The sequence below is a fragment of the Podarcis liolepis genome (assembly GCF_965112155.1).
Source record: "Podarcis liolepis genome assembly, chromosome: 4".
NCBI classification, from domain to species: Eukaryota; Metazoa; Chordata; class Lepidosauria; order Squamata; family Lacertidae; genus Podarcis; species Podarcis liolepis.
The window spans coordinates 40,876,288-40,902,683 of record NC_139558.1 but is presented as its reverse complement, the minus strand read 5'-3'; the positions used below and the strand labels follow the sequence as shown (position 1 = coordinate 40,902,683).

The 26,396-nt window shown below is 42.6% G+C and overlaps 1 protein-coding gene and 1 long non-coding RNA gene across 14 annotated transcripts in view; one reads left to right on the top strand and one right to left on the bottom strand.

Moving 5' to 3' along the window:
- The first annotated feature begins 15,346 nt into the window (after positions 1-15,346).
- LOC310706405 lies at positions 15,347-24,045 on the top strand. Its single transcript, XR_014525841.1, has 2 exons — positions 15,347-15,602; positions 23,846-24,045. It is a non-coding gene; the product is annotated as an uncharacterized lncRNA (long non-coding RNA).
- GLRA2 (glycine receptor alpha 2) overlaps positions 17,460-26,396 on the bottom strand; it is a 111,216-nt gene continuing 102,279 nt past the window's right edge. For 3 of the 13 annotated variants that reach the window (XM_083502000.1, XM_083501995.1, XM_083501994.1), the window contains exon 10: positions 17,467-18,970. In XM_083502000.1, coding sequence (XP_083358126.1) covers positions 18,683-18,970 — 288 coding nt within the window. In that variant the 3' untranslated portion in view covers positions 17,467-18,682. Of the gene's footprint in view, positions 18,971-26,396 lie in introns of all 13 variants that reach the window. The other 10 variants (XM_083501997.1, XM_083502001.1, XM_083501993.1 and 7 more) reach the window with 9 other exon arrangements.

The window sequence follows — 26,396 nt, the reverse complement described above, 5'->3', positions numbered from 1 at the left end:
CCTACCGCGCCGGCGATGCGGGGACCCTCAAAAACCACGGGCACGGAGCCCGTGGACATGGGGACTCGGCTGGTACCGTCAGCGCCCTCCCGACTCGTGAAGGAGCCTTTTTAAAGGCTACGGATCGGGTGCCGGGGAGCGGCGTGGTACTGTGAGTCTATCGCTTCCCCTGCCGAGCGCAGCCGCATGCCATTCGTTGGAGAGCGCTGGCTTCTTCCATTTGAAATTCGGACATTTAACAACAACCCGTGAGTAATTGGGTAACCGGGTACAAAAGGAGAAAAAAAGAATTTTTTTTCGGATTCGGCACGAGCGGGGGGGATCTTAAAAGGAAGTCAGTCCCCTCCCTGATTGTAAACATGCTAAAACAAGGACTGAGAAACCAAGATCGATTCAGAAGTTTATTGCTGACAAAAAATATCAAATTCCACGATGGGATATTACAAGAATTGTGCTGGAGGAGAAAAGTCGAGGGTGAGAGGGAAAAGGCAACCCCCCCCCTGGGAACCGGGGCGATTCGGAGAACCTGGCGGAGAGAGATGGAGAGTTTGACAGCTGTCAAAGTAGCTGTCAAATCTTGAGAATACAAAGAGGACTTTGTTACAAGTACTTTGCTGGTTAATTTTGATACAATTGGATATAAATATGGATACAAAATGTCGGGGGGAAAAAGAAACAACAACATGACTTTTGGATTAGAGGACACAAAGTTACTGCAACCCCCCTAGAGGGGCTTTGGGACATTACAAGTGGCGTATGTGGAAAACTACTCTGGGATGTGTACTGGTCTTAGCTCCTGGGAAAGTAGCAAAACTGAAATATTGTTTTGTCTACAGAGGTGACAACACAATAGAATCTTTCTATTGAAGTAAGGTAGGAACTGGACGTAAGTTTTTGTTCCTGAATAACAAACCTCTGTAGAGATACTAGATTTCAGAATAAGAATGGTTTTGCAGCTGAACAAGATAGAAACCTGAGAAAGTAAGAAACAGAAGAGTAAAGGACCAACTACGCCACGGAAAGAACAATGGGAGGAGCAACAACGACCAAGGGAAATTAAAGGCCTCTATTAGACTGGATTTTTGAAATTAAACATTATCAAAACAAGCAAATTTAAAGAAAACCGGCAAGATGGATTGAGAAAAATTTGGCTGTGGACTTGAGACCTGCAGGCCGACAACATACAGACTGATGGACTTGGGGAATCCAAACCGGGGAAGGGAGGGGGAATCCTAGAATCCAAAGGCTATGTAACCAACTTTTGGAATCTTCTTCTATCTTCTATCTTTCTATATAACTTTGGTATTTTGATTTAACATGTTTTGGAAAAAAAAGGGGGAATTCGTGGAAGGAAGCGGGGTAGATTTTGGGGGAAAAATCTTTGTTCTATTTTGTTAAAGATGAGGAGTGATGTTAAGATTGTAATTTAAATTGGCTAATAGGCACAACATATTAGGTTTAAATTGGGAATGAGAACTTGTGGAACCAACGTAGGGAAAGGGGAATACAGTCGGGAGGGGAAGGAGGGAGTCCCAGAAAGAAGGTTATGAAAATAAGGGTTTAAAATTGGTCTTTCTTTTTCTTTCTTTTCTCTATCTTTTCTATCTTTTCTATTCTGTTATTATTGGAAATTTTAATAAATATGATTATAAAAAAATATATATATACAGGGACCTTCCTCCCTGCACCCTATGTCAGGGGTGCTTAACTTGTGGCCCTCCAGACAATGTTGCACTCCAATTCCCATCAGGCCTAGTCAGCATGGCCAAAGCTTTGGCCATTACGGGAACAGTTGTCCTGCAACATCTGGAGAACCAAAGGTTAGCTCCCCCTGCCCTATAAAAATTGCTGGTGTTGGGAGGAATGATCCAGAGTTTGACCATAGAAGTTACATGCCCTCTTACTGTCCATGTTAAGGTTTCTGTCTGGACCAGGCCACCGTGCTGACAATTTGTTTTTTGAAACCTGCTTTTAAAGGCACAGAGACAGCTAGTGTATCATCTAGTTTGGCCATTGGATGGAGGTGAATTCTGTGACAATCCAATTTTAAGAGTCACCGCACAGCCATCTGTTGCACTTGTCCTTCCTTGGACGAGGGCCTGTGTATTGTATATGCATGTGTGCACATGCAAACACAGCGAAGAGTTGGCTTCAAAATATAGCAAACGGAGACAGCTTGATTAAGCCCAGAGTCTGACAGTAATGACAGATGAGCGATGTCTGCTCTAAATAAGGTCTTCTCTTTCCTGAAGCGCTGGAAGAACAACAGACGAGAGTGGCATGATCCAAATAATGAGGGGGTTGGGGAGGAGGGAAAGCATACTGCCTCCTTCTAAAAGCAAAACAGAACATCAAGCCACAAATTTACATCTGCATTATTGAACAGCATTACTGTGGCGAAGGAGGGAAATGGTGGAGAAAAGCTATTTAAGGAGGATAAAACGGGGTCATGAGGCATCTTTTACAAGCCGCTTCCCTATGGCACTGAGTCTGGCATACATACAGCTAGATCTCAGTTGTAGCAATTAGTACATTGCAAGGCTCTTTAGCCTACTCCATGAGGGCTTTAGTGACCAAGAGAGGCAGAAAATGCGATCTTCTAGAAAGTTCTGGACCGATCATTCAGGGGGCTCAGGTCAGGGTTCCCCCGGGTCTCTTGAGATCTGGCTCTCAGAACTCCACCCCCCTTTAGTCCTGAGTCGTATCTCAAGTATTTCCTGAGTCTGTCCATAAGATAATGCAGCCCTTTGGGCTGAAAGGATTCCCCATCCCTGTGCTACAAACATCAGGTGTTGCCAGGCTACATGAGAGTGATGTAGGCGTGCAGGTGGGAGCCCTTAGAGAACTGCGATGGGTCTGAAATTTTTACTATATTCAGGCAGGCAAAAAAAAAAAAATGTTTTGCCTCTAAGAATATGATTTATTTATTTAAAAACCAACAGGCTGGACCCCCATAGAGGATCATATCTTATTTTGATGGCCGATACAACCAGATGTACAGAGAATGACTGCCCCTTACTGACTACGATACACTGAGACATATTGTTATCGTTAGTGTAAGACACACAGTTTGTCAAACTTGCTTCCCCAGCCTCAGCAATGTTCACTGTATTGCATTCTGAGTGAACGCACAGCACTTCTGAAAACTGGGCCCCTTAAGTGTATCTTCTGCATCTGTCCAGCATGGAATATTCCATTTTGAGAACAGAGGCACATGGTGTTCTTTTTTGGCCAGACACCAAAAAAAATGGTCAGAACAAAAGACCTGCCTTGAAGTCATACGCTGACAGAGCTGCTGACTCATTCAATATTCCCAGACCTTTCAAAACACGGGCTATTGAAGCTTGAGTTTAGGTTATAAGAGCACATAAGTAATTTAAAGCATTCCACGAATCCCATACTTAGCCACAGAAATGGACAAAACATTCAGTCAAACTTAAACCTAAATCCCAACATCAATTTCTGAAGAAAAAGCAAGAAAGCTAGGATATAGTGTATTTATGTGGGGAATAGGGAGTCGGAGTCTGGGGAACGTTCTATTCCCTTCCTTGAAAGTGCCTCCCGAGTACAAATGATGAAATATTTACAATTGTTCCGCTTGATTTTGTGGGTTTAGGATTAGAGAGCTTCTCAACTTCCTCAGCAGTTATACTGCCTCCTAACTCTAAAGGAATTTGAGTCTTAAGACAAGTCTAAGCAAAGGGTAGGGAACTGTTGAGGGAACTTGAGGGAACAAAGCGTTGCATCCAACGCTTTGTAACATATTTTTTTTGGAGGAGGGGAGATGAAGGGCAAAGCCCCTTGTGTGAGCAGAAGCCTGTTTTGCTTGTGCAATAGGAGTTCTCATGAACCCCATGACAGTGTTCCTCTGAAGGAGGGAAGGAATGGGACAATAATGTAGAACTTGATCCTGGCTTGGGAGGTGCTGCTTTGGGACCAAACAGGTTTGTCGAGAGAAAGAGAGCCCTGCCTCAGTGACAGCAAACCCCACTCCCCAAAGCACGGAGGAGGCATTATCTGATCTCCTGTTCCATCCATCACTAGGGAGGCAGGCACTATCTAAGTCAGATTGTGAGCAACCAGTGTTGACATGAAGTCGGTTGTAGGTTGCACAAGCAGGCCCAGCCTACTCACAAAGGTGTCCACGTACTTGCCTAGTCTGTTGGCTTGGGACAAGCTCCCTGTGAATGAGTGTGTCCTAATCTTCAAAAGGATTGCTCAAGGGACATAACAGAGGTCGGGACAACATCTGAGCTTGCAGCTAGCCATGGACCTTAGAACTCTGCTTTAGCTGTTGATTTGCTTGGGCCATGTAGTCATAGAAAGCTTTGGGTGATCATTGTGCCATGATTACATTGTGCTCAGAGAGCCAAGACGGCAGTGTTGGCTACAAGTCATTGGCTTTACATGAATCGATGAACACTAAGATTTCAAGAGCATTTATATTGTTAAATCCCAGTAGCTGGGATTTCCAGTTTTAAAAAAGGGGGGGTGTTACTTCTCTCTTCAGTACCTGCTGCATCTTTTCTAATTTTATCTGAGTTGGAGGGGCAGGTGCTAGACATGTCTAGCAGTGGTTGATTGACAGTGATTGACAGTGGTGGTAGCAACCAGGAGACTAAGGGCCAGTGACTCATCAAGAAGCAAGAACCTGTTCATAATACTTTAGAGGGTGCAGAGAGACAGGGCCTTTTGGAGATGGCACCAGAGTTTTGAATAATTACTTTCTCCACAGCGCACTTTAATGCGCCAGATGAAGCCAATCTTATTTGACTAAGCTTTTAATGGATGAAGATTTAACTCTGTATTTGCTATTTAATGCTGATACATGAAACTCCATAAAATGCAACCTAGAACAGATCAGGTAGATACATAAAAAAGGTGTTTAGACACTGTCCTTCCTAATAAAATTCTAATTCGGATGCAAAAGGCTCACCTTTTATCAAATTGGCATGTAAAGTTCTGCGCTACATCAATGTAAATGGTAAGTAGAGCAGAACCAATCAGATCTTAAAATTTACCTGCTTTTATTCAGATTACATTGAATGCATTAGTTAGAAATTGTGATTTATTCAGGTGTTCTCTGAAGTATAATATAAAATGACAGAAAATAATTACTGGCATAAATGTAATGACTATGTACATCATAGAAGGAATGATTACAACCCAGGCATAGGCAAACTCTGCCCTCCGGATGTTTTGGGACTACAACTCCCATCATCCCTAGCTAACAGGACCAGTGGCCAGGGATGATGGGAGTTGTAGTCCCAAAACATCTGGAGGGCAGAGTTTGCCTATGCCTGATTATAACCTGATGAGCTCATTTCATGCCCACCAGAAAAGGGTAAATCCTTTTATGATCTGGAGTAGGAAGGGCAGCCTGTGTCCTGTATTTACATGAGGATCTGGCTGTGCTAAGCCAGGCACGGAGTTACCAAAGCAACTGCAGCTCATTGCTTAGCCTCTTCTTTCTAAAGCATGGATAAGAACACAGCTGCGATCACATATAGAGTCAAACATAGGGGAACTTGATAATTGTAAATTTAAAGGAATACTTGGGAAACAGCTTCTGCATAATTTTAATCCATCACACTATTTCAGACATTAGCTTCGTAAGTGAAAACCGGCAGATATTCATCCAACCCTTATATTTATTCTGCTCTAAGGACATGTTCTCCCCTCCAGGAATTGTTATGTTCTCATTTTAGTGATGAAATAAAGATGCAAAAGAGACACACTAATCTGGAGAGCCTTGCACAACCACTGTACAAGGGGGGGGGGGGCGGGGCGGACCTGTAAAAAGGCTTAACATTAGGATCCATTTCAGCAGAGAATATCATCAAGGAATTTCTCTTCGGTGAGATGGCACTATTACAATCCTTAAAAGAATTGTTGTAGGGAGGTGGAAGAACATAATGCAGGGAGGTGCATACGTAATGGGTGCTATATAGAGCAACAATTCATTGTGGCAGAGTGTAAAATACTATGCACACTTACTTGCGGGGGGGGGGCAGGGAACTCTTTGTGCTCTTCATATGCATAGGATTAGACTGCAGGGCTAAAATCCTGGGCATGTTTGTGGGAATGAGGCCTCCCGCCGTTGGTGCCCTTCCACTGTTCGGATTCCGTTCTTAGACCGAGGTAAAGTTCTCAAACCGGGACACTATTTCCGGTTTTGCAGAGTTCGTAAACCAAATTGTTCTTAAACCGGACTGTACTTAAACCAAGGTACCACTGTATAGGGAAAGTGGAATCAGCACTGCCTGAAATATCCCTTAGGGACTGCCCTGATTTCCCAAGCAACTCAATCCAACATCCTCACAGAGCTCCCAGGCAGTGCGAAACAGCTTGCAGTCCATGTGGCGCTGAAGTCTGAGCTATAAACATTGTATTAACATTTATGAGGATCCAGTGACCCATTGCTGTGAGGGTTGGCAGCATTATCGGAATTGCCTCCGCTTTTGCAAATCCATGCTCACGACAGGCCCAGGAGCACTTTGGAACTGGCTGAGCCTGAATGAGTATGTGTGGTTTCTTGAGGGGGAAGCCCCATTGTGTGCTGTCTCTGTAAGACAATTTCATATTCATAGCTCCAGTAAGCAGTGCCTGCTGATGGGAATATCACACGAGCAAAAGCTAGAAAGAACCCTTTGTAATCAAGGTTGGGATCAAAAGAGAACAATAGCCACTGTCCTCAGGTATCAGGCAGCAATTTATATGCATGTATCATCTCCCAGGAACGGTTGGCTGCTGATTCTCAGTTTTTGGACCTGCTCTGAGGCTGCAATAAAATGTATCAAAATCTAGAAGGTACCCAGAAGGTACCATCTGCTCCAGGCCCAGAAACTCATCCAAGCTCACGTTAGTCAGAACCATCCCATTAACTGTCTGCCAAAAGCGGAGTACGCCAGAAACTCAGAGCGGTGGGAGCTAAGGTCCACAAGTGCTTTTCTTTTCACTCATTCCCACCTGGATAATTTCCCTCATTTTGGGGTCGTCTGTGTTGGAAGGCTTATGGTCACCACCTGTTCTTTCAAGGTAGGTTCATTTTATGACTGAATGATTCAGCAGGAGCAGCTGCTGTCTCTCTACACTGCCTGTTTCAGCCATAAATGATTCCGATGGACATGGTAGACCAGCGACACTTTGCTGCGTGCCCATTGGTGATCTTAGACTCCCCACAGTAAAGCTGGTTAGGATGTCATGGTTTAACATTATAGGAAAAAGAGACTGAATGAGATTTGGGCTTCCAGACTTCCTTTCTCCCCTTCCTTCATATCTATAGATGGGAAATTGGAAGCTTTCACTTAAAACTAATGTGATTCCTGAAAGCAAGAGACTGTGGGTTGCTGTAAGTGTGATTACATAACAAAGCAGAATAACAAACCAGGTTTGATCCTTGTTTGTATAAACTAACCATCGTTAGGAAAAACTACAGTTTGTTGAGTTTGGATATAACAGGGAAACTGGTCAGTTCTCAAGTAAAAGCTTTCAATTTTTTCACATGCATGGTGGAAGAAGAGGGGGGAGTGCAGAGCACGAGGCTTGTGAGGTACTTTTTGTGACAGGAAACCATGGTTTAGTATAGCATTACATTTATCTATAGAGAGGAAGTGCTGAGGTGCCATTTGCTATACTTACAGTGAAAATGGCACTAATAATTTCTTCTGAGAGAATAACACAATCATCTATTTGTTGCTTTGACACGTTCACACCTGTGCATTAGAAAAGAATAACATGGACAGTGTTCAAAAATAACATTGAAATTGGAGTTGGAAGCGATGAGCATAGATTCATCACAAATAGACAAAAACCTTCATGTTCAATACATGAAATATCAGTTATTTTCCAAGGCTTAATTCTTTACAATCTGTGCTATATGATCTTTCTTTTGCTCAACACTCAACATCCTCCAGGCCTAACACTATTTTCATTAATATATGTCCATGTTACCCTATTACATGCATTCTTGTTGGCTAGAGAACTGCACTGCAGTTCTCTAGAGAACTGCACTGCAAAATTCAGAGACATGCACATCTTGAAGGACGGCTGTGTTTTGACTGGCGTATTGTTTCAGGAACTGCAGTTTTGCTAGGTTCAACTTTAAATATGAACTTTGCCAAATTTCTCATCCATCCCTACCATCAGAAGGGACCAATGAGTCCGCAATTGCAAAGTGACTCAGGGTTCCTAAAGGCAACTTCTTTATTGAGCATTCACCCTGGTTTACCTGATAAAGTTTAACCTAACTAACAAATGAGAAAGATAACTTAGGAATGCGTATGCAGAGGTGAGCAAATATTTTTTGAAAAAAGTAAATGCGTTCATTTTATTGATGAGTGCATTTTTGATACCCACAGCCAAGTTGCCCATCAATTATGCCAGAGATTTTGCAATGGGGAAGACATTTTGCACCACCGCCAACACAGGGCCACTAAACAAGGTTTAAAAGCTATGCTGGAAAAAAGACATGAAGCCAGGGTAAATGCATTTTACTTTATCATTTTTATAATTACATATCTGCTGTGCCCTTGAGAATAACGCTGCCCATGTCTGTCTGCTTCCTTGTACATTTTCTTCTTTTCCCCTTGAGCATTGTTTGCTTTACAGATGTTCTTTATTCTGGCCGGTATCTGCTTCTCTGGCACAGCCAAGTGCGGCGCAAACAGCCTCGGCGTCTCTTTCTCTACATTCAAAGAGCCAATTATGTTTTGAAATGTAGTCAGCTACTGCTTCCGAAACATTTCATTGTGACATTTGCCTTGACTGCTGATAAATACCCATGCTGTCTGTAAAAAACAACAACCAAACAAACCAAAAATAGTTTATGGGATGAGCATCGGATTGAATTGAATAACACATACCAATCTCAGAGGGGCCACAGTATAACATTTCCCTAATGTTCATCTCCTACATGTTTTTTTTTTGGGGGGGGGCACGGACTACAACTCCCATCATCCCTAGCTAGCAGGACCAGTGGGCAGGGATGATGGGAATTGTAGTCTGAAAAAAAGCTGGAGACCCAAGTTTGAGAGACACCATGTCAGAGGAATAGAATAAACGTAATGCTAATAATATCTTGAAAGCTGAATGTAGTTGGTAGCACAGAAATAAAACAAGATAAAGAGATAAGTTTAAAAGAACGTTCGTGGTTCTGCAAATCAACACAGAGTGAAAAAACAGCAACAAGTAATCACAGTAGAAAGGGTTTTGGGGAGGCAGCATTTGTGTGTAAACCTGAAAGGCTGCCACCTAGTTAGCAAATGCATCTGATTTCTTTATTTCTTTCTTTTTTGCAAGGCGGGGAGGGATATTTAGTAAATAGCCTTACATCTAAGCTGTTCTTTAGTTGTCTTTGTAATCCATTACAGTGTATTAGCCAATCTGAATGAGTGTAATTGTTCCCAAGGGAGCACTTCTTGGGCTTTTTCCATAAGGAGATCAGAGGTAAATGAAGTGGATTGTTCCGAGATTCAATCCCAGGAGATGATTCAAACCTAAGAAGAAGATGCAATGTTTTCAGAGACATCAGCCAGGTAGGTCAGGAAGAGGAGAGTGAAGGGCAGTTATTAGTTAATGTTGCCAACGTTTCCCAGAAACCCCTGGTTTTTCATGATAGGTTAGAGCACTGATGCTGGATTAAAAAAAATACCATTATTATTTTGCTCCTTTGCTTAAAGGGAGACGATGTAGCCACCGGTCCAGACTGTCACTATTTTGTATGTGGGGTTTAACCACATACTGGCAAAGTCAGGTTGGACAATTAAAGTGTGTTTGGAACTCTTGTGAAAGCAGATTTCATAAACCAGCTTTATAAAAAAATGCAGGGGAAAGTGTGGGACAATGATTGTGTCACACGACACTGTATAACTTCACTGCAAACAAATCAGAATGAATGCTTGATAACCAGTGGGTGCTGTACAGTATAACCTCCTAAAACACTTGGTCCTGGCACTTGGGAGACAGCTGGAGACTATGGAATAAGGGCGTCCAGTCCTAACATCTCTCTGCACTCCTAACAAACTACACTTTTCTTGATTATTTGCGGAAAGCCATGACTGGTTAAAGCAGAGGAACACTGCTTTAAATGTGTAGTGCAGGTGAGGCCTCTCTACTTAATTGGCTGAAGATACTCCCCGCCCCCATTTTGCATATACCATCATTCTAATCAGTAATAATAATGAGAATTTTACAGTGGTACCTCGGGTTAAGAACTTAATTCGTTCCGGAGGTCCGTTCTTAACCTGAAGCACCACTTTAGCTAATGGGGCCTCCCGCTGCCGCCGCGCTGCTGGAGCACGATTTCTGTTCTCATCCTGAAGGAAAGTTCTTAACCTGAGGTAATATTTCTGGGTTAGCGGAGTCTGTAACCTGAAGCGTATGTAACCTGAAGCGTATGTAACCTGAGGTACCACTGTATTATCTATACCCTGCTCATCTGACTAGGCTTGCCCAACCACTCTGGGCAGCTTCCAGCAGAATATAAAAATGTAACAAAATGTCAAACGTTAAAAACTTTCTGATACAGGGCTGCCTTTAGAAGTCTTCTAAAAGTTGTGTAGTTCTTATTCTCCTTGACATCTGATGGGAGGGCATTCAACAAGGCCAAAAACCATCTAGAAAAATTGAACTAAAAGCCAAGACGGAAGGGCAGGGGTGAGGAAGAGCCAAACTTCCAGTTCACCGCTAATATAATGAGGACAAGCCACATGATGCAATTGTGTTGCCAGACACGAAATGAACTGTGACAAAATTGATTGAGGAGATATTATAGGGGCCGACTATAAATCTGAAATTCATCAAGGGATCTGAAAAAATGTCAAGACTGAAACTGTGGCAGGATTAATAATTTTGGCACTAAAATGAGGCAGCAAAATGTGACATTTAAATATTAATGTTGCTTCCTGATGAAGCTGGTAATCAGGCAGGGATATGCCACAAAATATTTAGGAATCTCTTGGGTTCAACATATAAGCAGAGGGACAGTTTTTCCAGTCTGTTCCTTATGGCAGGAAACAAATCATTTGACAAGAAATGTTATGCTCTGTTCCATAGATGTAAATCCCATTAGTTTCGACATATGTTATGTGCATATAACTGAACGTGGGATCACAGCCTTTGCTCCTGATTATTACGGAGGGAATCTGGCTCTGCTGTTTGCAGCAGCAGCCTTAAACAATCGTGTGGGTTTATCTGCTCCTCATGGGGACGGTGTGTTAATTCTGCTTACATAAGGGTTAATTTGATTAGGAGAAGGATTTAGTGATGCAAGAGCCATCTTTTCTTATTTTTCTCCCACGAGAAAGAGACTATGCGCAACTCCTGCTTGCGACGTTAAAAGCACAGTGATTTCACCCTCTGCATTCTTAACCACACAGTGGCAGCCTTCTCCATTCAGGATTCCTGTGCCTGGCACAGTACCTGTTTAGCAAGTCTCAGATTGTGGCACAACAGCTTTCAAAAAATAAAAAGGTCGCTGATTCAAGCCCTTGCTCAACACTTTCCTTTTGATCCTAAGCCGCCTTAAGGCAGCATTTTGCCAGAGAGATTCAAGGATATACAGGCAATGTAAGTTTGTGCAATTAAGGGAGATTAAAGTGCTCTGTCAACGCTGGCCTGGTGCAACAAACCCCTACCCCCTTCTAAAAATAAGAACTGGGCTCTTTTGATGCTGCTATATGGGGAAATGAACCGAAAAGTGTGGGTTGAATATTATGAATATTATAATAGCGAATATTAATGGGAAGATGTACAACTACCAAGATGGTTGGACAGTGTTCTTGAAGCTACAAACATGAGTCTGACCAAACTGCGGGAGGCAGTGGAAGACAGGTGTGCCTGGCGTGCTCTGGTCCATGGGGTCACGAAAAGTCGGACATGACTAAACAACAACACAACTACCAAACAAGCAAATCAGACATAGTCTAACCTCCGCATGAGCTTTGTGGAAGTAAATCAGGGTGAAGGCTCAATAAAAAAAAAGTTGTTTAGGAGGAGCCCATAGACTGGACATGGCATTCTCTCTCTTTTTCTTTCCCTTGAGACGTCTTCATCTTTGGTAATCAGATTCTCTCACTCATATTACATTAGCCAAAAGTTTCTTCTATTTGATCAAATGCTAGAAAGTCCCAGTAATGCTTGCCATTGCCGTGTAAAGGTCATTGTGCTTAACAGTCTTTACTGGAATGGCATTTTTAAAAAAAGACATCCATTATTCTAAAATGTTTTAGCTCAGTTGGGGGGTGTGTGAGAAAAAGGATATGGATTTCTTTCCTGACTATTCTGTTTCATTTGCTGCTTGAGCTTTTGGTTTATTTGCATTTTATTTGCTTTGGCTATCACTATTCAGTAGCTTGCTTGACCTTGCGTATCAAAGACAGAGGTAGGATGGGGTAAAGGAGAAACACGTGCTAGAATACTAATCTGGAGTTGGGATGAGGGGGGATTTAAAGGCAAACTTAGAAAATTGCACTTTCTGAAACAATACGTGAACCAAAACGCAGCAATTGTTCAAAATTCACACTTTTCTGAATTTTGCAATGCAAAATTCTCCAGCCAAGGACTGGGTTGTTGGTTTTTTTGCAGATATTAGGGGTAAGTGTGGAAATTAATGAATATATTAGAAGAGTTTGGATTTGATATCCCGCTTTATCTCTACCCTAAGGAGTCTCAAAGCGGCTAACATTCTCCTTTCCCTTCCTCCCCCACAACAAACACTCTGTGAGGTGAGTGGGGCTGAGAGACTTCAAAGAAGTGTGACTAGCCCGAGGTCACCCAGCAGCTGCATGTGGAGGAGCGGAGACGTGAACCCAGTTCACCAGATTATGAGTCTACCGCTCTTAACCACTACACCACACTTGAATATATTAGTGAAAATAACATACAAAATGCATTCTATTAGGGACAATTCCTTGCAAAAATGTATATATTTTGGGAGTGGGTCCTGGCCTGGGAGGGTGGGGCCCTGATGGACTTCAGATACAAAAGCTGAGGTTGCTGAAGAGGCCAGAGACAATTTTGGCTCTCTTTTAGTGCAGATGCAGGTCATCAAGCCTGAGCCTCTGCATCTACCACCCACTATGGCATAACTGACAGCAACAGCAGCAAATATGTTCTGTGTTTAAGATAATACAAAAATGTGTTTATTAAGGGAAACCCACACAAAAATGCTGATAAATTTCCATAAGGAATATCTATCTATCTATCTATCTATCTATCTATCTATCTATCTATCTATCTATCTATCAGAAATGAGGATAACTGATTTTAACATGGGTGAAAATGAGAAGCTGAGAGAACCAAAAATGGACAGATTTGTTCACCCTTATTTGGAGCATCACATAAAAAAAGGGGGGGGGGAGAGAAGAGTCTAATAAATGAATAAGGTTCAGATAGATTCATGAGTGGGAATCCTGGGAAGTGCTGTTTGCTAAAGGTGCTGAGAGTTGTTAGGAGACCCTTATTCCCCTCACAGAGTTACAATTCCCAGAATTCCCTGGGAAGAGGGATTGACTGTTAACGCACTTTGAGGATTGTAACTAATAACACAAAGACTTCCCCCAATAAATGTCAACATTCCACAAATTAAAATTATCAAAATATTATGCCTTATTGTCTTATCTTATATTTTCTATATAGTGTATCGACATTTTGCCTCTCAGATTTGGGAGACTGTTATCACTTACCATGACTGAATGTTTTCCTGAAGTATATATTTTTTGTCCTGAACCACAAGTTTTCATCGGTCTGCTTGTGCAGCTGTAGTCCTGTTTATTCCAAATATCCAGTGTTTGTTTCATTACTGAAATTCTGTCTTTATCATCTGTGCGCCACAACCACTCCTGCCTTCCCTCTCCATCGTTTGCCAGATGACACCCCTGTAAACCAGCGTTCCAGATCCTGCTTCTCAGGGTCATTTTCCCTGCTCATATAGTGCGCATAACTCTACCTTTTCCCCCCTAAAGGAAAAGAACCTGGTAGACTCAAGACTGCCCAGAGCTGTCCCTATAGGTACACATTGTAATTATCACATGCAGACTGATTCCAGTGGCCTTCACATAATGGATTACCTGTTGCAAGACCATCGCTCTGTATTTGTCTCTTCCAGCTGAAAGGCCTTTAACACAACGCCATCCATTACTATTGATACATGCAGCGGCTTCTATACAATCCCCGCCTGACTTTATAAATGATGGGGGAGCGCTCCAACTCTGCTGAACTGCTGTCATCAAACATACAGCCAAGCAGCCCTGTCAAAAGCATTGTCAGCATAAATGAGCAAGGCTACAGATGGATTGCTAAACAGCTCGGCTTGGTTGCATTAAGGGAAAGGTGTTGGAAGTGTGATCTGCCTCAAGGCTTGCCTTCGCAAACTTGACCTGCTTTCGTGATGAAGGGTAGGGACAATCTCCCTGAAATTGAATCATGTTGCAAAAGCTGTGGCAGGGATCTTGTGCCTCTTGTGTGCAGGAGGAAAATAGGCTTAAAGAAACCACCTCACCTTTCCGCAGCATTTTGATCTAAGTGAATGAAATCACATGCCACGAATCAAGTCCATGAATACCATTTCCAAATTTCACAGGAGAAATGACTTTTTAACATAACCCCCATTGTCAGTGTTTACATTGGGACATTTTATTTTTTTGGAATGATGCGATAAACACATTTTAAGTCCTGTCCAAAGCAAGAGGTCATCAGCATTCAATGCCATGTGTCGTGACTAATCTTTAGATTTCCAAAAGGGTCTAGCAGAGGCACTACAGTTATAGAAGCAGGCTTGTGTTCCCAGGATCACTGAATACTGGTTTATTTTTGCTTTATTTTGTCGAAACCATATCTATTTTGATTAAAAAAGGGAAATAAATATTTATTTACTGTGAATGTCAACAAGTCAGGGAGAATTTTTGGAGAGAGGAAATTGGATTATTCAGCTCTATCCTTTTCCTATCAGATTTAATAAATTAAGGAGATACCTATGAGACAGATCATGAAATCTCATTCCTCTTTGATTCCATCTCTGTATTCCTTAGAATACAGAGCATTAGCATAGATGCTTCAATATCTGCTTCAATTTGGTTGCTGTTTTCTGGTAATAGGTTGAGTCTTCACTCCGGACGCTTTCTCTGAGAGACCTTGATTGATAGCTGCTGATAGCAGGACATTCACTTTGCTGTTCACATTTGAGTTTTCTGTGAGAGTACACTGCTGCTGAGTGAGTAGCCATTGGTTTGTGAGGTTGTTTTTCCCCCTCCTTCCTTCTTAAGGTCAGTTCTGTCAGGTGTACTTGTACTGTTTTGTTGCCTCCAAGGAGCTGACTTCCCCTTAACATTTCCCTTTTCAGCTAATAACAAGACTCTGGGCAAATGTAAAGCATAGCTGGCATTTTCCAGAGTGAACAACTCCTGCCCTGTTGAATTTCTGCCTCTTCTGAAGCCCTGAATAGCACAAGTTCTGCCAGTGAAAGGAAGGGGAAGGGCTGCAGCCCAGTTACAGAGCACTTCCTCCTGAAACAAAAATTGTTTGAGAGAAAACAAAGACTTGGCATCTGTTGTCAGAGTCCATCTCCCATCAGCCCAAGGAATCACGACAAATGGTCAGGAAGGGTAGGTTTTATCATCCGACAACATTGTTTGCTACTTTGGGGATCATAGCACCTTGTCCTGAATTCTTCCAGTATGTTCTGCCTCCTGAGTCAATGTTTTTCACCTGTTTCCCATTAGTGGACCTTGGGATTATAGTAACAAAAGAAGAAGATATAAATAAAGTAGATTGCACAAGCCTAGCATGTGCCAACACTTGAAGCAGAGGGCAGCTGTTGCCCATTGTCATTTCTGCCATTGCTATTCACTTCCACAATCCCTTCTGGGCCAAACAATAAACAACAGGGAGAACAGCAGCGGAATTCAGATGCTCTCAGCGGTGGGATCTTTTCTATGAGGTGGCACCTTGGCAGGTGCTCAGCCATTTTGACCTCTGGTGCTAGTTTCAGGCATTCTCTACACCTTTTGAGGGGAAAGAATCACACAGCACTACATAATTCTTGCTCAATCTCCATGTTTCTCTTTGGAGACAGACATCACCCAGCTACAAAAGAATGGTTAACATGGTTCTGTTAAAGCGATTGGATAAATAGATGCATTAACTAAAAATTAACTATTAATTGACCAAGTGGGAAAAAAGAATGCTTAAGATTAATGAAGGAATTTCATTTGAAATGAAAGCATTGTTGTGATTTGGCTGATAATTAATTTCATTTCTTGTAACAGATGGCAATGGCAGCTTATAAGATAAGAGCATGGAAACAAGATGTTAATAAATATTGAACAAAAAGTGCAAGTTAAACTAAAGAGAATCATTGCTGATCCTCGCTTTGTAATAATGGAGGATCTTTCAGGAAATAAAAGATTTTAAACAGCTATAATTCTAATTCGTTGTGAATCTTCTCTGGCAATTTCATCAGTATAAAACCCATGTATACGCACTTACCTGGGATTCCCAGAGACTTGGGTAGCTTCCAGACACACCCTCCTTATTGAGCATTTGTTCTGACATGTTTGCAGAAAGTTTATGTGGAGGTAATAGGATGTCTGCTGCTTATTGAGCATTCGTTCTCATTTGTTTGCAGGGAAATTATGGTACATGATGTTCCATCAAGCAAATGTTACAACATAATTTCCAGTGCATATTCCTGTCACCTTCCTTACAGCAAAGAGCTGGATTTTTTAAAAAAATTGGTTTGTTGCAAGAGCAACAAATCCACTTTAATTCTGCAACCTTAATTTGTTGGTGTGTGATTTAATCATCCCTCAAAATAGCAACAGCCTAGAAGTGGCCTTACTCCCTCTGCCGCAAGGTAGCTTTCAAATGATCACTAAATTGCAGGAGCAATTCAGTCACATACTTGGAAATGTAGATTTGCCTAATTTAAATGGATTTAATAAACTTTGGCAGTATTGTGCAACAAATGTAATTCAAAAAGCAAACAACAAAAAAACTTTTTTCAGCAAGGAAAGTGATGGTAAAATGCCGTAGAAAGTGTGGGATAGCAACTGATTTGCAGGGAACCATATAACTTCTCTGCAAACAAATAAAGATGAATGTTCAGTAAACAGTGGACAGCATAGAGTGCCTTCATAAACTCTGTGCAAACAAGTCAGAATTACTTCTCAATAAAATAGGTCACCTGGAAGCAACCATAATAGTTCAGTTTGTGGGTTGGGTTTTTCCTTGCAATAAGAACTAGCAGCAATAAAAGGAAAATATGCCCTCCCAATCAATAATACATTTTTATTTTTTTGCAGTAAACCTTTTTGCAGAAAATGGGAAATAGTAATGCTTTTAATAATAATAATAATAATAATAATACATTTTATCTATACCCCACCCTCCCCAGCCAAGACCGGGGTCAGGGCAGCTAACAACCGATAATAAAAACAAGTTGATTGAAATGCAACTTAAAAAACAAGATTAAAATAAAAAAAATCTTCCAGGTTTCACTCCTGCCACCCATGTAAGCAAAAATACCTCATTTTTTTTGTTTGGTTTTCGTTTACTTTTTATTTCTACTTTAGAACACATAGCAAGGATTTGGACCACATAGCTCTGGCACCAAAAAGTTAACAGGTTATGAAAATCACAGTACAGTTTTTAAAATTCTTCAGATAAGTCAATGATATTTAAAATGATAGCCACTTTTTTCTTTCTTTCTTTTTTTATAGTAAAGATATAAATTAGAGGTCTGTAAACGAGTCGTGTTTACCTACAGAGCTATCAACTCGCAGCTACAATGAGAGCAGCAATAGAAAGTCAATGCTAAACTGAGCTAGGTCAGGAAACAAGTTCTTAATCAACAGTGCGATACAGGGAAATACGATAGGTCAAATTACAGTTTTGGCACCTTATGCTGAATGTCATCAATAATAAAAAATATAGTAATAACCAGGCAAAAATGAAATGAAATGAAATTAAGTGCACTGTCTTGGAACCAAGATAAAACCAGCCATTTCTCAGGTTGTTTCTACAAGTGGACACTATGAAATTAACCACACCCTACACAAGTTGGACCTCAAAAACTACAGTTCTAGGAAAGCAGGAATATTAAAATGCACACCCACAAGGATATTAAAGTATAAATCATCCCCCTTGACACCCCCCATGCCCTGTTAGTAGAAATAATTTACAATCCACAAAGGGACTTCTGGGCAAATCATTAACTACAGACATTAATGGAATGTAGCTTAGACTTGTTTCATATAGAAAGGCAGCGTTACCCTGAAAAAAGTTTGGTCCTCTTTAAACTCATTGCAGTGCAGCCATTACAGACAGTCCCATGGTAGATGCTTTAAAGTATTTCTTAAATACAGCTTAGAGACACTGGGGGGGGGGGGTTGGAGAGAGGGAAAATGGCCCCATTTAGGTTTGCTTGATCTTGGCAAGAGTCTGGAAGAACCACGTAGCAAGAGGAGGAAATCAGGGCAAATCCTCGTTTGGTGATCCCACAGTATCTCATTTTGTGCAATTGTTATCGAAACTTTCCTTTCTGTTTTTCTTCCTCTTCTAACCCCGCCCTTCATTTAGTACCACAGAAAACAAAACCCTCAGTCAATGACAGGAAAGACATTTCACTCTTTATTTACAAGAGAGTCACTTTGGCTAGAAGGTCCCAGGTCAGACAGAAACGTTTCTAATCTTTGTGTATATCCTCGTGGCGTATAATTTTGTAGGTAATCCAGTAAAATATATTGAAGATGAGAAAGGCCAGTGGGAACGCTGCTCGGGATATGGTGTCGATCCTTTTGGCACGGTCCACAAACCTCTTTTTGATGGAGTCGGAATCCTTTGGCGGAGGGGGCGGGGGCAGGGGTGGGTTGGGAGGCGTGGCTTTGATGGCAGCGCCATCTTTCACCTGGAGGCAGTGACCCATCCCATAGCCGCCGAAGTTAAACCGGCTGTCGCGAGCACCATCTTCTTCCTGGAGGGTGAGCAATGGAAGGGAAAGGCGGTTAATCGTCTATGCAAATCTCTTTTAAGTTTTCGCCCTTAGCTGTTGAGCAAAAGCTCTTCATAACGTCGCTTTCCAAATGGGCAGTGCCACAATATTTCCGACAAAAGAACACTTGGATATCCTCTAATTCTATCGATTTCCCCAATGGAGTGGTGGACAGATGTCATGACCAGGCCATAGGATACGGCCTTGTCCCATTTTGTTCAATAGTGGCAGTGAACACACCCTTCAGCAAGTCCGGGCCAAAAACTGTGATGCACGTCTTCTGAGCTGTGTTCTCAGACAAGTCATGTGACCCGTGTGAAAGTACGGAGGCCCAAAACACATGTCTTTGGGCCCTGTGCTCTCACATGTTTTTGAGTGCCATGCTTTTGTGTGAAAGCTCAGGGCCCCCAAACAGGATGTCCCAATTTAATAAGGGCAGTTGAACGGTATCCATGAAAAGCATTGGGAGACCTTGGGCCAGTCACTATCTGCCAGCCCAACCTACCTCACATGCTTGCTGCGAAAATGAGATAACTCCCCTTGTGTGACATGTTAAGCTTCTCGAGGATGGGTTATGAGTAGCAGTTTTAGTATAATGCAAAACAATACTGGCCTCCTCAAAACAATCCTAAGAACTGTTATTCTGTAAAGGGTGCTGAGAAACTTGCTTTTAGAGGTTTCTATCTCTTTCCCAACAACAGCCCCTTTGCAATGTCCTGTACTGACAAAATAGGAAGCCGGTTTTCATTTCTGTTGCAGATCTGATCTGACATTTAGACATCCCAACACAACTCTTTCATACATCTACCGTATTTTTCGCACCATAGGACGCACCGGACAATAGGATGCACCTTGTTTTAGAGGAGGGAGAACAAGAAAAAAAATTCTCTCCCCCTCTGCCCAGCGCCCCTTCAGCGAAGCAGCAGGAGGCGCTGCGCAGAGAGGGGGAGAATTTTCCCCCTCTTGTTTCCCCCCTCTAAAACAAGGTGCCGTTTAAGGTGCATTCAGACGCCTTCAGGCGGCTACCTTGGAAGCCTGGAGAGCGAGAGGGGTCAGTGCGCACCGACCCCTCTCACTCTCCAGGCTTCAGGTTCCTTTCGACCTACTCTTTGGGGCTGGCGGGGGGAAGCCCACCACCAGCCCCAAAGAGCAGGTCGGGGAGCAGCGCAAAGGCACGCGGCTATAGAGGCTCCTGCCATAGCCGCATGTCACCTCTCCAGCCGGGAGAGGGTCGCGGGGGGCTTCCTTAGCCCCGTGCGCGCTCTCCCAGCTGGAGAGATGGCGTGCGGCTAAAGAGGCTGCTGCAATTGCTGCGTGTCAACTCTCCAGCTGGGAGAATGTAAGCGGGGTTTCTTTAGCCCCCCGCGCGCTCTCCCAGCTGGAGAGGTGGCGCGCGGCTATAGAGGCTCCTGCCATAGCTGTGTGTCACCTCTCCAGCCAGGAGAGAGTCGCGGGGGGCTTCTTTAGCCCCGCATGTGCTCTCCCGGCTGGAGAGATGGCACGCGGCTAAAGAGGCTGCTGCAATAGCTGTGTGTCACCTCTCCAGCTGGGAGAGTGTAAGCGGGGCTTCTTTAGCCCCGAGCGCGCTCTCCCGGCTGGAGAGGTGACGCACAGCTATAGAGGCTCCTGCCATAGCCGCGCGTCACCTCTCCAGCCGGCAGAGGGTCGCAGGGCTATGCTGTCTTCGCTCCATAGGACGCACACACATTCCCCCTTCATTTTTGAAGGGGAAAAAGTGCATCCTATGGTGCGAAAAATATGGTAATTTGCCTGACTAAACGTTGCTTGGATAGCTTGGGTGGTATTCAACTAAGTTTCACTCAGTGTGGACTCGTTGAAATTAATGAACACAACTACGTTAGAGCCTGTCATTTCAGTGGGTCTACTCTGAGTAATACCATCCCTTTAGTAGTTCCACATAAGTCTTCTGCATGCTTCTGTGTAAGTCTTCTATGAGTGTAAGGGCTCACACCCCAAAGAAAATAAAATTATTGTTCTTTGGATGGATTTTTTTCCCCTTCCAAAAAGGTAGCTATTTGATTTATCTTCCACACCAAGGGAAACATGCCCTGGTAAATTTGCAATGAACTGAGTTCCTTTTAAAACCTTTAATAGCACTTGCATAAGCATAGAGCGAAGCTGCGTTCCCAGGACGCTTTCCCTGTTCCTTAGTGCTGCACGCAGAAGCAATGCAAATCCAGGTCAGAAGGTTAATTAAAGGAGAACAGGTTCTCAGCAGCCACTGTTTCGTGTTTTAAATTTATTTGGAAACTCTCAAATATGCTAATAGCTTATTATAGGAGACGTTCATCTGGCTTGTCCAGATTTCCCCCAAAATAATGAGCTTCTACTTTCCACATGCCAGCCTGGAGTTCCTGATGAAGGAGGCGACAGCAATTTAGAGAGACTTCCTTATGTGTGAGTCGCTCCCTCACACACCCTCACAGCACCTCCTCACACTCTCTTGGGGAAACTACTGACTAATTCCTGTTGCTTGCCCTTTGCTTAGCACTGCAAGCTCTGGAAAGTGACCTTAATCTGACAGTTAAGGATAAATAACTTGCCTTGTTTATTTTTTTTACTGGTGGGAGCTCGGATGGTCATTGCTAAACAATGGTAGTCATGTATAATAATGCTACATGGTACACAATAATGGTAGTCATGGTTCAATAATGTCTGGGTTACAGTCCTGTCCAAACGTCTTACACAACACAGACGGGTGATGAGAGGCGAAGCAAATAAAGATTGGCTAGGAAGTGCGGTTTTAAATGTTTCCCTTTATTAATTAGGACTCAAAATTCTCAGGCCCTCCCAAGACCCGTGCTTCCCTATGTAGGGGCTATACTGACCCATAATAATCATACAAATCTAGGAACAACTCTTTTATTATAATTTGATCACTTGCTGCGATCTAGTCTGACTTTGTATCAGGAATTCTATCATTTTTGTCTCTGGGTGGATTTTCCTATGTATGTATACTCGAGGTTGCTCTATTTTATTTTTTGGAAATCAAGAAAAAAAATATTTTAAAGAGAAGAAACCTTCAAAACCCTTCCAGGGCCATAGGGTTGTTATGCTAATGTAATAGTTTTCTCCTACTGCCCCCCCCATTCTGAGAATGGAAGTTTTGGCAAGGATATTGAGAATTATGTTACAGGTTCATATCCATCTCAAAGAAATTCAGTTGCCAGGAGAGGAAAACGCTGCTTCACCAGCTGTTGTACCCATTATACAGAACGAGGTGCAAGACTGACATGCAGGGATGGGTACATCTGTGACTTATGCTTTTTATCCATTTCTAATTTTTCCAATCTTCAGTTCTGCACATTTCCACACACGTTTGTGAAATTTTAAAACAACCCTCATGAAAATTCATCAGCAACTTGGTGCAAATTTCTCCTGATACATATTTGAATGCAATTTTGCCCAATAATTTTCTGTAACATAATGCATTTTTTTGTATATTAGTTTCACTAATGTATACATTTTTAGGCATACTTGATCCTAGCACTCACATTTTTGTACATGTTACTTGGCTGGTGAATTGCATTGCAAAGTTCAGGAAATTTGAAAGATTGCTGTTTTTGCTTCCTGGAATGTTTCAGAAAACATGAATTAGGTAGGTTTGCCTTTAACAGAAACCAAATTGATTTTCTCCTCCACCCCTACTGACATGGGGGCATTCTAGACTATACCACCTCAGTAGAGGGGTTATTCTTTTTGAATCTTTGTTCACATTAAAAAAAGAAAAAAATCACTGTGGGTCTATGCTAAGCCTTTCTAAATAAAAATACTGACCGCAATGTGGCAAAGTAGTTACATCAGGGAGAGAAGTTTAGCATGTTTCCCCCTCTCCCCCAACCAAAGGCATTCAAAAACATGACACCCACCCACACTCACCTGCAGTCTGAAGTGGTACAGCCCAGAATTCTACCACATCACTCTACCCACCACCTCATTCTGAATATGCAGATTGGCTCTTTAGCATAGATATGCCCTGAGGAGATGCTAAAAGAGGAGTGTGGGAGGAAAGTTCTGAGCTTTAAAAATGGCTTGTCAAGCAGATGAAGGATCTGTTGGGAGGAGACTCAGAAGCCACATCGTTCATGGAGGGCTTGCTATGCAGCCTTTCGGATCATGACCTATGACTGTGCCAGCTCCCTTTCCTCTACCAATCCCTGCTTTCTTTTTAAAAAAATTAAATGATATGCATGTAGGGGTTTAAGAGATGTTGAGAGATGCTTCTTTTTCACAGCGAGTCAGAAATTTGTGAACAGGCAACTCAAGATATTTTATTTGAGCAGCATGTGCACAAGCAATTGTATGCGCATTAAAAACATATTATTTTGCTGGGGTACACAGATTTAAAGACAATATAATGGGAGTGGATGGGGAAACCCAGCCAAATGGGTGGGGTATTATGATTATAATTATGATTATTATTTAGAGCAAATATAAATTTTGTGGCTAGTCCACTGTCCTTCAAGAGCACATACATGATAAAAAATAGGTCCTTGGGAAAAGGCCATTTCTTGCCTCCCTGCTGGCACTTGGCTAGGAAGTCCCTGAAAGCCTCCAAAATGGTATGTCTTGTCCTAATTATCCAAAATATGATGGGGAGGGGAAATAATGAATCCTTGCCCAGTAAGAATAGTGCAAACAAGTCCAGTGCCAACAATTCCTGCCCCCCTCCCCGCAATCCCATCTGCCCTAAAGATTAAACTCTATGCCAGTTTTAAACGAGCAGCTGTGGTAACACATGTTCAAGAGATAAGTGAGACTTGCTTTAGCTTTGAGACTTATCTCCAGCAAACTCCTAACATGTGTTTTCCTCCCAATTACCAACGCATCTTGCAGGAAGAAGGCTCATCAATGCAATTGATCGCTGCTGCCTCAAGTCTGCAGATCACCTCCCGCTAATTTAAATGAGGGTATTTCAAGCACTTTGGAAGATAGTGCTGTGTGGGTGTCCTTCCTATTGCTAAATTGATATCTGCGTCTGGGAAATGCAGGCTTCAAGTAGGCAAAGATATACTGAAATAAATGTACGGAAAACACTTCAACGGTTATGTACAGACGGAGCACTGTTTCAGTTCAACTCATTTCAGTAGCTTTTATCGGTTTTGATGCTTTTATCTTCACATGGCCCTTATAAAACTGGAACACAATTGACTCTCAGACTCATCACATACACAAGCAACACGCATAACCTGTCTGTTTTCATTGAAAGACTTTGAAACTGTTCCAAAAGGTGTGAGTTAAAAGCCTGTGAGACACAGGACATGATGAAGTGGCTAAATTTAACATGAAATTGCTCATCAACCTGGCTCATCAATTTAAACATGAAGCTCTCCTTAGCAGCCAGATATCCATCTTAGAGCTGTCCAGGCATGCCTGTTCATTCATGCCAAAGACAGGCAGAGGGGCTTCCATATTTCTGCCTGTAAATAAAATGTGCAGCTATATCAGAGCGTATCAGACAAAGCCTGGGAGAGAGAGAGGAGAAGCAGAGGGGTTGGGGAAGTTTTTGGAGCAGATTATAAAAAAGTGAAGAGGTTTTTCTTTTAAGGGAGGGAAAATGTGCACATTTAAATGAGCAACAGCCAAGGAAGAATTCATTTAGGCATTTACCACAGACCATGTACTGAGTCCCTGATCCACTACCTTTACATTAGGAAGCAATCAGCTTAAAGTGGAGGCCACTAGATAGGCACATTTTGTAATGCCTCCTTGTCAGTCAACAGTGATTGGACAAATACTGGCTCATCACAAGAGATTTCAAAATTGCTTCCCATTAAAAACATAGACCTGGAAGTAATGCCAAGGTATGATGTCAATCACAAAAGAGCAGTCTACAAGACCAGTGGTGTAGCATGGTGTGTGTGTGTGCGCATGCGCGTGCCACAGGGGTGGTTGCCCTGGGTGCAACATTGTTAGGGGGCACAAAATTTCAACACCCGGTGCTGCCTCAATTCAGCTGCATGCCTCCGTTGCTGGGCTCCGTTGAAAATGGCTTCTCCATGCGAACTAGGAAAAGACCTCTCCAGACAATGGAATGACTCTTCTTTTCTCATCTCTGAGGTTGCAATGTCCTGGGTGACGCAGTTAGGCAGTTGAATGAGCATGCATACTCTATCCATTTCCCTCCTTCCCACCCACCCCTCCGTGTGACCCCGGGCACTGGCAGCCTACACTACACCACTGCACAAGGCTGAAAGGTAAGCATACAAGCGAACCAGCTTGAATCAGCTGAGGTGTGTGTGTGTGTGTGTGTGTGTGTGTGTGTGTGTGTGTGTGTGCAGGCTGCCTTGAATCACATCAGGCAAAAAGGATGGGTAATAATAATAACAATACAGTGGTACCTTGGGTTACAGACGCTTCAGGTTACAGACTCCGCTAACCCAAAAATAGTACCTCAGGTTAAGAACTTTGCTTCAGGATGAGAACAGAAATTGTGCTCCGGTGGCGTGGCAGCAGCAGGAGGCCCTATTAGCTAAAGTGGTGCCTCAGGTTAAGAACAGTTTCAGGTTAAGAATGGACCTCCAGAACGAATTAGGTTCTTAACCCGAGGTACCACTGTAATAATAATAGAGTGTAGGATGACCACATCCATCACTGGCATGTGACACCCCCCCCCGAGGGTTGGTCAGCAGCCACTGGGCAAAAAAAGCTCAGCCAACTCTGACTAAACTTTGGAAGTGACTAAAGAGACGGTCCTCATGTGGGCTCATCATCTGTGAACTCCGCCAGGATAACACATGAGATAAACAGCAAATACCATACAGGAAGAAAGTGTGAATGCCAACTGTCACAAAGGAGCAAAACAAAAGAAAAGAAAAAACCCCAAGAAAATGAAGCAAGCAAATGTTTTGTGTGTTGTGTGCATCAAGACTAAACAGCGAGAGCCACAAGAGAGATGGTGGAGATCAAAGGACAAACACAAAAGACAAGCAGCACGGAGAAGAATTACCAGCATCAGCCAACAATAAAATAAGAGCTTTGGGTAGCAGAGTAACTCAAAGTGGCATTTCATCTAGCTATAGAAAAACCACCACAACCCTCTTCTTTCTATCAGCTTGCACATCTTTTGTTTACAGCAAGTAACCCAGGCATCGTTTTCTGGGTCAGTAAAGATGGCTTACCTCAAACGCCTAAAAGTGCTCCCTTCTCCCTGGCCATAGGGTTACATTACTGATTGTCACAACACAGGTATAAGGAAAGTTGCAGCACAAATAACACAGTGTGTGTGTGTGGAGTGGAGAAGGCGTCAGAAATCTCTGAACAAGCTTCGGTGATTTGTTTCGGCTGATTTGTTTCTTTGATGTTGCCGAACTAAGAGGATAATCTTGCCTAGAAAGAGGAGGGGGGAGTAAATATGTACTACATAAATAATTACTAATTACATGTG